At 45.5% G+C, this 12,659-nt stretch overlaps 2 protein-coding genes across 4 annotated transcripts; both read right to left on the reverse strand.

Annotated features, from left to right (window-relative positions):
• Nucleotides 1–396: 396 nt before the first annotated feature.
• Nucleotides 397–8,795, reverse strand: eftud2 (elongation factor Tu GTP binding domain containing 2). The gene is made up of 28 exons (XM_088358372.1): nucleotides 8,666–8,795; nucleotides 8,045–8,163; nucleotides 7,810–7,972; nucleotides 7,598–7,676; nucleotides 7,366–7,441; nucleotides 7,206–7,271; nucleotides 7,086–7,121; nucleotides 6,922–7,012; nucleotides 6,775–6,857; nucleotides 6,533–6,699; nucleotides 6,336–6,460; nucleotides 6,207–6,270; nucleotides 6,033–6,123; nucleotides 5,832–5,967; nucleotides 5,594–5,721; nucleotides 5,242–5,435; nucleotides 5,050–5,161; nucleotides 4,832–4,972; nucleotides 4,642–4,743; nucleotides 4,481–4,563; nucleotides 4,275–4,361; nucleotides 3,424–3,550; nucleotides 3,231–3,318; nucleotides 3,009–3,127; nucleotides 2,672–2,766; nucleotides 2,454–2,607; nucleotides 782–889; nucleotides 397–698 (listed from the first exon to the last, which is right to left on the reverse strand). The coding sequence occupies exons 2-28, from the start codon at nucleotides 8,150–8,152 to the stop codon at nucleotides 603–605; spliced, it is 2,919 nt and encodes a 972-aa protein (XP_088214498.1). The 5' UTR covers nucleotides 8,153–8,163; nucleotides 8,666–8,795; the 3' UTR covers nucleotides 397–602.
• A 466-nt stretch (nucleotides 8,796–9,261) lies between these two features.
• Nucleotides 9,262–11,898, reverse strand: phospho1 (phosphoethanolamine/phosphocholine phosphatase 1). 3 transcript variants are annotated; one of them, XM_088358228.1, is made up of 3 exons: nucleotides 11,650–11,898; nucleotides 11,290–11,353; nucleotides 9,262–10,982 (listed from the first exon to the last, which is right to left on the reverse strand). In XM_088358228.1, exon 3 carries the CDS (start codon nucleotides 10,939–10,941, stop codon nucleotides 10,090–10,092), a length of 852 nt encoding a protein of 283 aa, XP_088214354.1. In that variant the 5' UTR covers nucleotides 10,942–10,982; nucleotides 11,290–11,353; nucleotides 11,650–11,898; the 3' UTR covers nucleotides 9,262–10,089. The 3 variants fall into 3 exon arrangements, with proteins under 3 accessions (XP_088214354.1, XP_088214353.1, XP_088214355.1); XM_088358227.1 differs by having other exon boundaries at nucleotides 9,262–10,985; XM_088358229.1 differs by having other exon boundaries at nucleotides 9,262–10,892; nucleotides 11,650–11,896.
• Between the last annotated feature and the right edge of the window lie 761 nt (nucleotides 11,899–12,659).

The raw sequence follows: 12,659 nt of genomic DNA on the forward strand, positions 1-12,659 counted from the left end.
CGCCTCCGTGTCTTCACTGTCATGTTGCATCACTCATGTATTTTCTTCTCAACTTTGGCCTGGTCCGCGCCTGCCTCCACTCATTCGTCAGCCTGTCCATCAGTCACGGCCCACACAGTGTCACGAGCCGACACGCAGATCACCGCAAACGTCGCCGCGGACGCGACCTCGTGACATTCGGTTGAAAAGTTTTTAGCCGGAGAGGAGCTGCTGACCAGCAACTGTCGCTAAATGTTTAGTTTGTGCTTTTTTTTTTCTTTCTTTGTGAATATTTGTTGTGGTTATACAAAATATGAAGTTGTAAAGTTGATTTAGCGACTTCGATGTGCTTCACCAATCTTACAACCTGACATCAAGACAGAGAATTTGTTGAGGGGAAAAAAAAATTAAACAAAATTCAAGTACAAAGATTTTTATTTGAATTTTTATTATTCAAATCAACAGCATATTCTTAAAAAAACGTTTTTTGGGTGTTTCTGTGTATTCTACAACAACAGTTTTATCGAAATACTAAGAACCACGATGAATGTATATTTACCAGGATGTACATTGATTTGTGTATTAAAAAAAAAAAAAAAGTTTTCGCCGCAGTGTAGTTGCACTCACATGGGATAATTTAGCACCACGTCCTGCTTGGCCAACTCCAACAACATAGGATCGTCGAAAAACTTGCTGATGCTTACGTCCTCGCTTAAACCCTGCCACACAAATGATACAAAGTGTCAGTTGTGAAAGGGGGGGGGGAGAAAAAAAGCAACAGAAAGAAGGAGAAGAGGCTGACCTTGCGCCGTCGGGTCTTGATCATGAACTCTCTAGCCAGGTGGGGGGCAGGCTGAGGCTCCAGGGGTCTTATCACGATGCTTTTGTCCAGCGGGTCGCCGGGAACAATCTAGAGAACACGTTACAACTTTTGAACTTCGCTGCTCCCTTGAGTCATAAGTTTAATTTTGTTGCGTGACCGAGCTCTGAAAACCAATCTACCAAGCTTCCAAATCAATTTTCCTCATGGAAACAAATTCACACATATCACAGGACAAAGACGATGACAATTTCAGTTTTGCCCAAGAAACATGTCCGCAAGATACATTTGCTTGGTCCACTTGAAAAATTTCTCATTTGTATCAAGCTGAGAGAAAAGAGAAAAAAAAAAAACAATCCGTCAAATGCGAAAGATGCTTGGCGGTCCTGCTGAGTGGACACCTTTTATTTTTTGGTGTTTTTTTTTTTTTATCTGCTTCTCATCTGATTCATTGGTGAGTGTGTGGCACCGCTGCCACTGACTCAGGAGCGCATCCATCACGATGATGGACGCAAGACGTGTGACCAACGTTGGCATCGATGCAACGTTGGCAGGTTAAGCACGATTTCCCCCCCCCAAGCTGATTTGGCTGATGAATCGTGCGAACGTCATGAGCCGCACTGTCAGGTAAGACTTTCTTTCCCATGAGCCTTCTTCTTGTTTTCCTGTAAAACTTCCTCTGTCCATAAATTGACTTTTTAAATTATGAGATGTACTATCGGAGTTGACGACCTAAATGACTGAGTGATTATCTCGCAAGTAAGTCACGAAAAAACAGAAGACGAGTTTCCTGGCCTCAGGATGAGACAACACATGGGGAGGAACCCGTCACTCGAGAGGCTGAAGGCAAATCAACAGATGGACGGAACAGTAAGTTGACATCGATTACAAGCCGGCACTGGCAGACCACCAGCGCACTAACGAGTTTAATGGGGCAAACAGTGTCGTCCAGGGGAAGCTGAATCAATACCGGTCAGTCTGTTCTGGTCAACGTTGTGGCGGTGGTAAAGATGGACGCCGAGTAAGTAAATATGTCATTATGCGAGCTAGCGATGATGTGAGTGGCTGCTGGAGGCCATCGGGCGGATCCACGAGGGACAAGGACACCGGCTCGCGGCTTGGGGGGATAAATCATTCCTCCGGGACGGCGTTATTTATAGAACATTTTAGCTTACTATTAAAACATGAATTGTGGAGAAAGAATGCTCATATTTGACTGGAAGAACAAACATGAATCAAATTTTGGATTGTAAGCTTTCAAGTGAACATCATAAGTAGTTTTTATTACCGCACGCTGCTACGGAGGCGTTCAGGTGCTAACATGTCCACGCGGCGTCCCGATGAAGGACTTTGCCATAATAAGCGCTCATCTCATCTAAGTGGAGCTTAACGTCGGGCGACAGCCGCTGAGAGCGCGCTCAAACACATGTCGGACATGGCAGCCCGAGACGGGGCTTAAATCTTAATGACTCAACACTTGCTGCGCATCAGCGGTGATTGAGACCGAGCTGCGGACGTGATGCGGGCAGCGCGGTGGATTTTTCTTGGCTGCTTCTGCGTACATTGCCGCTTCAGTTCGCTGCTGTTTGAGACTGATGGAGTAAAGCTGACATTCATCTCTATACTTAAAAGTGATTCGGTGTTTAATTCCTACCTGCCAGTGGTGAAAGACAGACAGAGCGAAGGCCTGCCCCTGAGTGTGCGTGCGAAGGTCGGTCTCGAAGCCGAATGAGTCAATGGCCGGGATGAAGGCCTTGATGGTGTAGAGGGGAGAGCCCGGGATGGGCGCGTCTTGCGTGACGTGGCCTCTGTAAAACGACAACGGAGTGAATCCCGGCTCTGCGGTTCAAAGTGCTCGGGACGGACACCGACCTTCTCCGGGCGAGCACCGTGTAGACGGCGGAGACGCAATCGGCCGGCGCCTGAACCTCCACAAAGTAGTACGGCTCCATCAACCTCGGGGTGGCCTGCAACGTACACAAAAAGAACCAGAACCTCGGTGAACGCACGGCGAACACATAGGTGACACGGTCGAAAGGAAACGAGGAGACCGGCCAAAAAGTGTGAGCGAGAAACGTCACGGTGCCGCAATTAAGGAGAACGATCGTCAGCGAAATGCAAAGTGTAATCAGGGTAATGGAACATTAAAGAAAAGTCTAATGGCAGACGGGAAAGCGGGTTGGGGCGGGGGTTGGGTTGGTGAGCTCACCATGAGGAAAGCCGAGTACACCACCCTCCTGGCGGTCGGGATGACCTGGCCCCCTCCGCGGTGCAGTGGCTCCTGAGCAATGACAGCGTCCAGGATCTTGAACTTGACGTTCCTGATGGCTGAGGGAGAAGAAGGTCAAAAAAGACATTCTGAAAGGCATCCATGTTGAAGACTCCAAAATATCTCCATGGTTGGTTGGCTTTAAAGCGAGATGGTCCTTACGCTCGTCACAAAGCGGCCCCTCCCTGGTGCCCCACTGGAAACCCTGAACGATGCTGTCTTTCACCGAGCCCAGCAGCGCCTTGTCCACCTGTCAAGCACAAGAATTGACTCAAAAAAAAAAAAAAAAAAATTGCAACATTGTCACAACATCTGATAAATACTATGACTCATTTGCTTCCACGTTAATTCTGACCTCCGAGGGCAGCGTGTCGTCCACCAGGATGTTAGGCCCCGTCGTGTCGGGTCCGAAGGCCCAGATGGACCTGGCGGCCAGGAGATCCCAGTCGTACTTTGCCTGGAAGAAATCGCCCAACCTCTTCCTGAAGGAGGAGAAGAGAGGAAGTGGTTAAGAAAGGTGCTTTGCCTCAAGTGTCAGCTGCAACATAAAGGAGATTAGTTGATTAGGGGTTAATGGAAGAGGAAGCGTTTCGGTCTAATGGGGTGTGAAGTGTCGCTTTTGCGGTGGCGTCGCACCTGCACGGGCACACACACACGCAAACACACACAAGCACACACACTTTGTACCATAGGGATTCCAAATCTCATGTATGCTTTCAGAGCATTTTCAATTAGCGTAAGTGATCCGATCAATAGCGAGGAGGCTCTTAAAAAGAGCTCCGACGTTCTTTTCACCAAACACAGCACATCTTTTATTTTCTGTCCAAATATTCCACAAGAGAAATGCCCCATAAAACAAATCATTGAATTCAATTTAATTCCAGGAAAAAAAAAATACACTCGGCTGGATTAAAAGTCAGCAGGCTGTGGCACGCCACTTAAAAATTCAAAAGAAATGAAGTCGTTTTTTGAGTATCTGACGTACAAGTGACTGTGCCGCATTTTTCCATCATGACATTTAATTAAAAGACCAAACGGTCACTCCTGCGTGCCTGCGCATTTGTCAGCCGCCAACTGAGGGATAAAAAAGAAATATGGCGCCGTCTCGGGAGCCGTTACGCAAAAGTCTTGCTGTACGACTCAGCTGTTTTAATTCAACGCGTGCTGATTGGATGTGCGCAAGCTGCAAGATGGCCGCCGTCATACCTGTTCCAAGTGATCTGCACCACCTCGTTCTCGATATCCTCGGCCAGCCCTTTCTCCAAGGGCTCGGCGATCATGGTGATCTTGTTCCTGCCAATGGCAACGCATGGTCAGCTGTCAATCACTTACTTTGACACCAGAAGGGGAGGAGGGAGTGAGGCCAACGCTGGCCACGAGTTCCACTATTAGAGCGTGAAGCCAATACTCACTTTTTATTCGGCGTCTCAGCAAAACACTTTAAAGACGACGTCTCCACGACCGTTTCGCAGAAGGTCACCACCGGGTCAGCAACCTATGGACATGAAGAGATTTGTCTCAAAATAAAAGCAAAAAGAACCCCGGGGATACGGCGCAACTGAATCTCAATTACTTTAATGTCAATCTCAGAATACATCTTGCGCAAGTCGTGCATGACACAGTCCAGGTAGAGCTCCCCTGTGCCCAAGATGACGTGCTCTCCTGACTCCTCCACCTATGAAGATATACACAAGAACATACATCAAGCACAAAGCTACTCCGTCTGAAGACGCCGGTGGAACTACTTGACTAATGTGACGCACCTTTGTGGTGAGGGAGGGGTAACTCTTGTTGACCTTACGCAGCCCATCCAACATCTTGGGCAACTCTGACGGGTTAACGGGCTCCACAGCGATTTTGATCACCGACGCTGTGTTGAACTTCAACGGCCTGAAAATCTGAGCCTGAAGCGAAAGCGAGAAGTTGATGGTGACATTGATACGGATTTTTTGGGTTTTACAGCTGTTTGTTAGCGTCGGACCTCCTCGTTCCCTCGGGGCTCTGTGATAGTGGCCGTTTTGACGATGGGCTGGTCACATCCCTCGATGAGCACCCAGTTGCCGGCTGGGACTCGATTCACTTCAATTTGATATCTTCAAAATATGGAGCAGGTGGGATTTCATTGATAAGACAACCACTCCAACTTTACAAAGTCCAAATCCCCGAAGCGTACCTGGCAACGGAAATCCAGAGCCGACCGACGGTGCAGACTTGGGAATCCTCCTCATCCTCCAGGGTGTAGTTCTCACCTAACACCTTGACGGGCTGACCCGCCTGGATGGTTCCGCTCAGCACGCGGCCAAAGGCGTGGAACTGAACGCCGTCCTCGGTGCTGTACATCTTGGTGGTGTGGCACATCAGAGGACCCTGAACAAGGAGATGCAAAGAAAGGCTTAGATTAAATTAATTAAAGATGTTTGATGTGCTTGTATTAAAATTCTGAGGAATCTTGCCCTTTTTTTTTTTTTTTTTTTTTTTTAAATGTTTCTATTTTGCACCTTTACAAATCGCTCATAAAAACTCACTTCAGGGTCACACTCAGCCATGGCCTCCCCTAAGTCAGAGTCGAGACCTCCAGTATAAGTGTGCTCTATCTTGTTCCGAGCGCCCTCCTGTGGTGAGGGGATGTGCTGCACACACATGTCCACCAAGCCTGCAGAGGCAGGTCATAAATAGAACATATTGTTAGTCTGATAGTAGTGTGGCTTATGTTTGTCACATATGACCAACTTTCTTTATTAAAAAAAAAAAAAAGCAACATACCAGTAAAGTCTCCAAAGAAGCGGTTGCACACCAGCCTCAACAGCGGCCTGATATTTAGCTTCAGTTCTTCTTTGCTCAGGTGGACCCCGAGTTCATCTAGAACCCTGGGGAGGGACGTGTCCACGTCTCCCACCACCTAAACAAAAAGGCGGCTTTAGGAAAATTGGACCTCGTGGGCTTTTCTGAGATATTGTACCCAACCTGTGAAAGGATTTTGTAGAGTGGCTCCAGGACAAACTCTACAAAACTGCGCTGGGAGTTACTGGTGGGAGCTTTCTTGGTGAACTTGTGCCTAAATGACACACACACAAAAAAACACACACAAAGGCTTGAGAAAACGTATATTTAAATGTCAAATATTGGGTAAACACTCACGTTTTGGGGTTAAAATAAATGTCCCCCCAGAGTCTCTTGGAAAATTCAGTGTAATTGACGTCACCTGCAAATAAACACACACTCATTAGAAACGAGGCTTGTTCGAGTGTTGGTGTGCAGTCATCTCACCGTAAGTGTCTGCGTAGATCTTTGCAAAGGAGCCCAGGGTGAAACAGATGCTGTACTGGGAACTAGCAAAGCACACGTTGCCCAGGAGAGGAGAAACCACCAGGTTCTCATCGGTGGAGTATGTGCTGGAGGGGGAAAGCGGCGCTAATGAACACGCCGCGACGTAACGGGATGTTTAAAGCGCGACGGCCGCTTACTTAAGCAGACCGTTGACTTCGTCCACAATGTGGCGGAGTTTGTAGTAGGCGTCCGTGGGCGGTAGCTTGAGCTCCACGATGAGCCGGTCCACCTTATTGATGCAGATGGTGATGGCCATGCGCTCCTGGACGGCGTGCTTGATCAGCCGCTCCGTGTTCAGCATCACCTGCGGTCCAACAACACTTTGAATCATGTGAACGGCTCTCAAAATGGCTGCCACCGGTGCGGCATGATGACGTACTCCTTCGGCCGCGTCGATGAAGAGGACGATGCCGTCCGAGATGCGGATGCTGGATGTGACCTCGTCGGAGAAGTTGACGTGACCTGTTTGGGGAAACGGAAGGTGTTGACTCTTTGATGGTGATGTCACAATATGAAGGTGGAGTACCTGGGGTGTCCATGATGTTCAACAGGTAGGATTTGCCTCTGGAATCAGGCAGCACCATTGTGACAGGCGTGCTCTTGATGCCTACGCCTCTCTGTGAAATGCAAACAAAACAATATTCAGATTCATTGTGACACGGGTTCATTTTTCTAAAATGTCACGCTCACCTCCTGTTCAGTAAAGAGGATGTCTGTGTACCGGAGCTGAAAGGATAAGCAAGCTTGGTGTTAGTCTGCAGTCATTAGACAGAAATTTAGGTGAGCACTTATTACAGATGGCAAACTCACATCTATGTCGTCTCTCTTCCTGATCTCCGGGTGCGTCTGCTCAATCAGACAGTCCACAAAGCAGGTCTTAAAAGGAAAACAAAGACATGTTACGTCAGGTTTAACTTAGAGAGCATATGTTTTTTTTTTTTTTTGGAGGGGGGTACACAGGTGGTCTCACCTTGCCATGGTGGAGGTGACCACACAAGGTGACGTTACGGATCAGCTCAGGACTATCCATTAGGTCGGCGAGGAATCTGGTTGAAAGAGTTTAATGACAATTGGAGATGACTAAAGCACATAACGATAAATATGAGCGTTTTCCAAAAAAGAACATTTTCTGTATGTTTTTATTTACTCTTCCTTCTTTGTTGTACTTTATGGCAATAATAACTATTTGAATAATAACTCACTCCATGTCATAAACTGTGGTTGGTAACTCCTGCTCCATCAGGGTGAACTGCTTGTGTCGTACTGGCTTGATGATGGGCTCTGATTGGACGGCAAGAGAGGAATGTTGCGTGAAATGATTCACAAAGTATATTTACATGCTGCTACAACCACAGTAACAAACCCCCCAAATGTTGGTAAGTCAAAATTGAGCATCAAGTCCCTCATCTCTAACCTGTGAGAGGTTGCGTGTCCTCCTCCTGGACGATGGTTTCCACTTCTGGCCCGTACACCTCCTCGGCAGTCGGATAGTACTTCTTGTCCTCATGCAGTACCACTTCCATGCCGGGCACGTCCTCGTCGGCATCGGCCGGCTCATCATCATCTTCCACGTTGCCCTGAACCAGAAAGAGGACATGTTATTGCAATACTGTTTGACACATTCTATCAAAACAAGAGCAACACAACACCTCATCTCCATCTCGGTCCTCTGCATCCAAGTCGTTCTCGTCATCATCGTCAGAGTCGAGCTCTGGGCCAATGTAGTTCCCAAATTCGTCGTACAGATCAGCCTCCATTTGATAGAGAACTTAGCCAAGAAATTTATAATGTTAGTTAAAAAGGCATAATATAAATACAACAATGACGATGTAAACAGATATATGACAAAACCGAAGCTCGAATACAAAAAAAGACTCTCTAAATTTTAAATACACCAGTAAATGTCATCCGACCAGGTAACCAAAATTTAAACCTTAATTTATAAAGTTCCTGTTACTCAAGATAATGTAACCTTACGATGCGGCTAATGCTAATTTAGCTTCAGTATTTTTCTTACATCACATTCGAGATGTAGTATTCAATAGTCAAATAAGTATGAGTCATTTGCATTACTGAAAAGGTGCAGATATTACCCCCACATTTCTGAATTTATCGAAATATGATTTCAGTACACAATTAGCATCCTAGCCGGCTAGCGAGATAAAGAATGAATGACACCCGAAACAACGTTAGCGTTACGTTAAGGTTGTAACATAGCAATGCTAGTTTTCTACAATGAATTTATAATCTAATTGAGAAGGCATATTTACCTGTATTCTGCTACAACAAAGGAATGATGTACAAAATTATAAGTAGAAATCTGTTTAGCTCCTAGCAAGTTATTCTATTTTCCAAATAGCGCCATGCGTATGAAACGCCACTTCCGGTCTCTTATTTTCTTCGTTTGATAAAACAGCGAATAATCACTCTAGTGAACTCACTGTCGCCCCCTTCGTAACGGGTGATGAGTTACAGAACGCAGACTATTATTTTGCAAGAAGGATTAGGTCATTTTACGTATACAATCATAACTTAATATATTTTGAATAATATATTTAAAAAGAAAATAAGAACGTAATAATAATAATTTGAGAATACGTACAACAAATAATTTTGTCAAAATTTTATGGCCTACTGTACCTGAACATGCTACATACTATGTACTACACTTAACCGCAATAATTTAAAGTGGGCTTTTGATAATACTGAAATAAATTATTTTGGGTGGAATGTACATAAAGAACTCATCATTTGTACTCTAATATTTATGAGAGGCCTGTTTCAGTCATCAATGTCAGGGCCTATTATTTTCTCCCCGTCCAAACCTGATCGCTGCTGAAGGTTTCACAAATAAAAACACACACAGTTTTAGTTGATGGCTTTATTTCCGTATTGCTGCTGGTAACAAGTTCCTCAAGTAGACATTAGCCTACAGAGTAAAAGACACACAACACTGAGAACGCGTACAGTACATTTATAAAATATTTGAAAAGAAGCACCTTGGTAAAAGAATATTGCTGCAGGATGACTGCTTTAACTCAAGACACAAGACAAACATTTAACAGGTATTGCTATCAGATAAGATACACACATTTAAGAGCTTTGTATTGATCGTTGAGGGGCAGATCTTGGGTGCCCCTGCGCCATTAAGGCCAAAAATACAAGGACATGATAGAGAAACAAACATATATGACTTGAATGACCCAAAACAATCACATTATTGCATTCAATGTTGTTTTTGGTGGGCCGATTACCTCTTCTGGGGGGATACAGGGACAAATAATTTAAATTATATATCTTGTGTTCATTTATATCATTTTCTGCTCAGTTTTTCATTAATGTGTTCTAAAATGGTCAAGTAAAGGTCTATTTATTTGATTTATTCTTTAGGTAAATTGCTTTGATAAATTAATCGGGAAAATTATTGATGGATTGTTAAAATTTTTGACTTGAATAGCTGGTGTTATGTTCTTCTTTGGAGGGCAAACTAGTTAAAACGGACTCAATAGCACCTCTGCTGATTGCACATAAGTAGTGCACTCCAACAATTATTTGCAACGACTAATCACACTGGGTCAACAATTTTTTACTATTGTTTTTAGTTTTCAGTTTTGTTTTCGAGACATTTTGTGCTGATTCAGAATCTGCCCCCAGTGTAATTAATCGATTACAATTTCTGTCCTAATTCACGGCCTTACTCGTTCACAAGCTTCCTAAGGCGTTGGATCACCTCCTCAGCGGAGGTCCAGGGCACCGTCACCGCTTTGAATTCCCCTGGCATGGCCTCGTGGATTTCAGTAATGAGGCGATGCATGGGGAAGTCTCGTCGCGGGAAGGCCACGTCCCGGGGCCCCATGGCGAGCGCTGGGCAGAAGTCGTTGGCACCATCGCCCACGTAGAAGACCCTCTGGTATGGGCGGCCCCTCTCCTGGGTCCGCCGTACGACGTATTCTCGGACCACCTTCTGCTTGCACATGTTCTCGGGGCACCGTGGGCATTCGTGGGAGTGGAAGGGCCTCAGCACCAGTCGCCCATCTCTGTTGAAGTTGGCGGGGTTGGAGAAGATGCGATGGAAGACGGACCGGGCGCCGGATCGCCTCAGCCAGGACTCGATAAAGAAGGTGTTGGAATCCGACACCAGGACCACCTCGAAGTCATGCGGCGGGCGGTTACGCAGGAATTGGAAGAGCGCCATCATCCCCGGGGTAGAGGGTAGCTTCTCCATGACCATGCGGAGTTCACTCTCGGTCACGCCCTGCTCAGCCAGATAGGCCAGCACCCGTTGCATGTACTCGTTATAGTGGCCCGGTTGGTACGTGTCCTTCAACCAGGTGGGCAGATGCTGGTTGGGCGCCACCTGGACCACCGAGTCGTCGCTGTCCTCATCCACGATGGTCAGGTCAAAGTCAAAGAAGATGAGGAAGCGCTTGTCTGGGGAGATGCGAGAGGTCATCCTGCTTTCGCCGCGGGTTCGGGAGCCGATGGGCTCCTCCTCGCCTGGGGGTTGAGGTGGGAAATAACAGCAGTTGAAGAACGAATCCCCCATGACTGTCACGCCTCGTTTACTGCATCCCACGCTGAGGCAGGCTACTGAAGGAAAACATTATTACTTCAAAAGAAGTGAAAGATGTTTTTTATGTTTTTAAAATAATTCTATAAATATATAAATTAACATTTTTGGGTATTTTAGTTTAAAAAAAAACTTACAGTAATTTAATATGATCAAATAAATTGCTAAGAATCTAAATTTGTGCATCAGTTCATGCAGTCACTGCGCTTCCTAAACTTGGCCACGAGAGGGCAGTGTTATTAACCCCACTCGTATAAATTCATCTAATTACCCGGTGCCTAATAAAGTGACCCATTCCAAAAAATACATTTTTCTTTAACTCACTGTATTGGGAAGTTGTGTGTCGTGGGCAAATATCAACTGCCGGGCGTCCCTTAAAGATGTCCGCCTGTAATTTTTAAGGAAAATACACATAATAAGAAACAGGGCAAAGACGGTACACAATACCACAGAGCCCATAGGATGAAAATATAAAAAAAATGTGGTTGTATATTAATGTGATGCAAAAAAAAAATCACTTCAGCATAAGCCTTTTATGATTTTCCATGCATCGTAAATTTCGTAATTAAATATTCAAAATACTATCGCAAGCGTGCAAACCGGCTTTTAAGTCAATTGAAATATTTGACCTAATTTCCCGAAAATGTTTGCTGTTGTGTATTAAAAAAAAATACAAATACATACTTGTGTGCGTCAGCAGTCGTTTTGAGGTTCGGTCCCGTCGCATTGAGAGGAGAGCGAGGAGTTCGGGTGGTTTTATGGGACGCCCGAACGCGCCGCCGCGTGCACGCAGCGCCGAGTCCGCCCTCCCATTTGCTGTGCGCGTTCACGTGCATTTTGTCTGCTGTTGTAGAAATTGGACTTTACTGCTAGACTTGACTAAATTAATGTAGTCTGGTTTAAGAAATACACAACCCAATGAAGTCTGCTTTTAACCAACCTACAAGGTTGGTCTAGTCTACTCTAAACTAAGAACTGGTCTAGTTTAGTCTGCTTTAAATTAAGAACTGGACTGCTGGACTGAAGACTGCATGCTGGGTTGAGTACTTAAAGATAATTGGATGACTATACTATGGACTGGACAAAACTAGAAGACTAGAAAGCTAGACCTACTACAATGAATTCTGAATATTTAATAAAATCAAGGTTAATGTGGGCCAGTTTAAGACCCGGCAACTTCTCCTCTTAAGTGTGTCGTCTCATTCCGACCATTACAGCAACAGAACAACTCGCAGCTGGTTGCCTGCATCGTGCTGATCCAAAAGGGAAAAGAAAGAAATGTTCCACAGCGTGTTATTATCGCCCAAGCTCGCTGGCCGACCGCCTACACACTGGCGGTGAATCACGGCTCTCCAGACCCAGCCGCCTCACTTGGACTCCCCCGCCGCAGTAACACGTACCCCCTCCGAGCACCTGCTGTCTCACACTCACAAACCAACACACAAAGAAACTCCAAATACATGATGAATAACACTAACACACTAAACAGAAGTCCACAAGCAGACTCAAATCAATATACACAACCCACACAGACCAACACACAAAATGACTAAAACGCAACACGCTCACACATTCATTGACGATCAAGATTCGTTAATTGCAGCACTACTACCGACATCAACACATGGTCAAAAACTCAACAGGAAATCTGCCAATTTGGTTGGAAGGAGCCATTTTAGGTGGATTTTGTGACG

Source organism: Syngnathus floridae, chromosome 17, assembly GCF_059516105.1.
Source record: "Syngnathus floridae isolate MCC-2025c chromosome 17, RoL_Sflo_1.0, whole genome shotgun sequence".
Classification (NCBI taxonomy): domain Eukaryota; kingdom Metazoa; phylum Chordata; class Actinopteri; order Syngnathiformes; family Syngnathidae; genus Syngnathus; species Syngnathus floridae.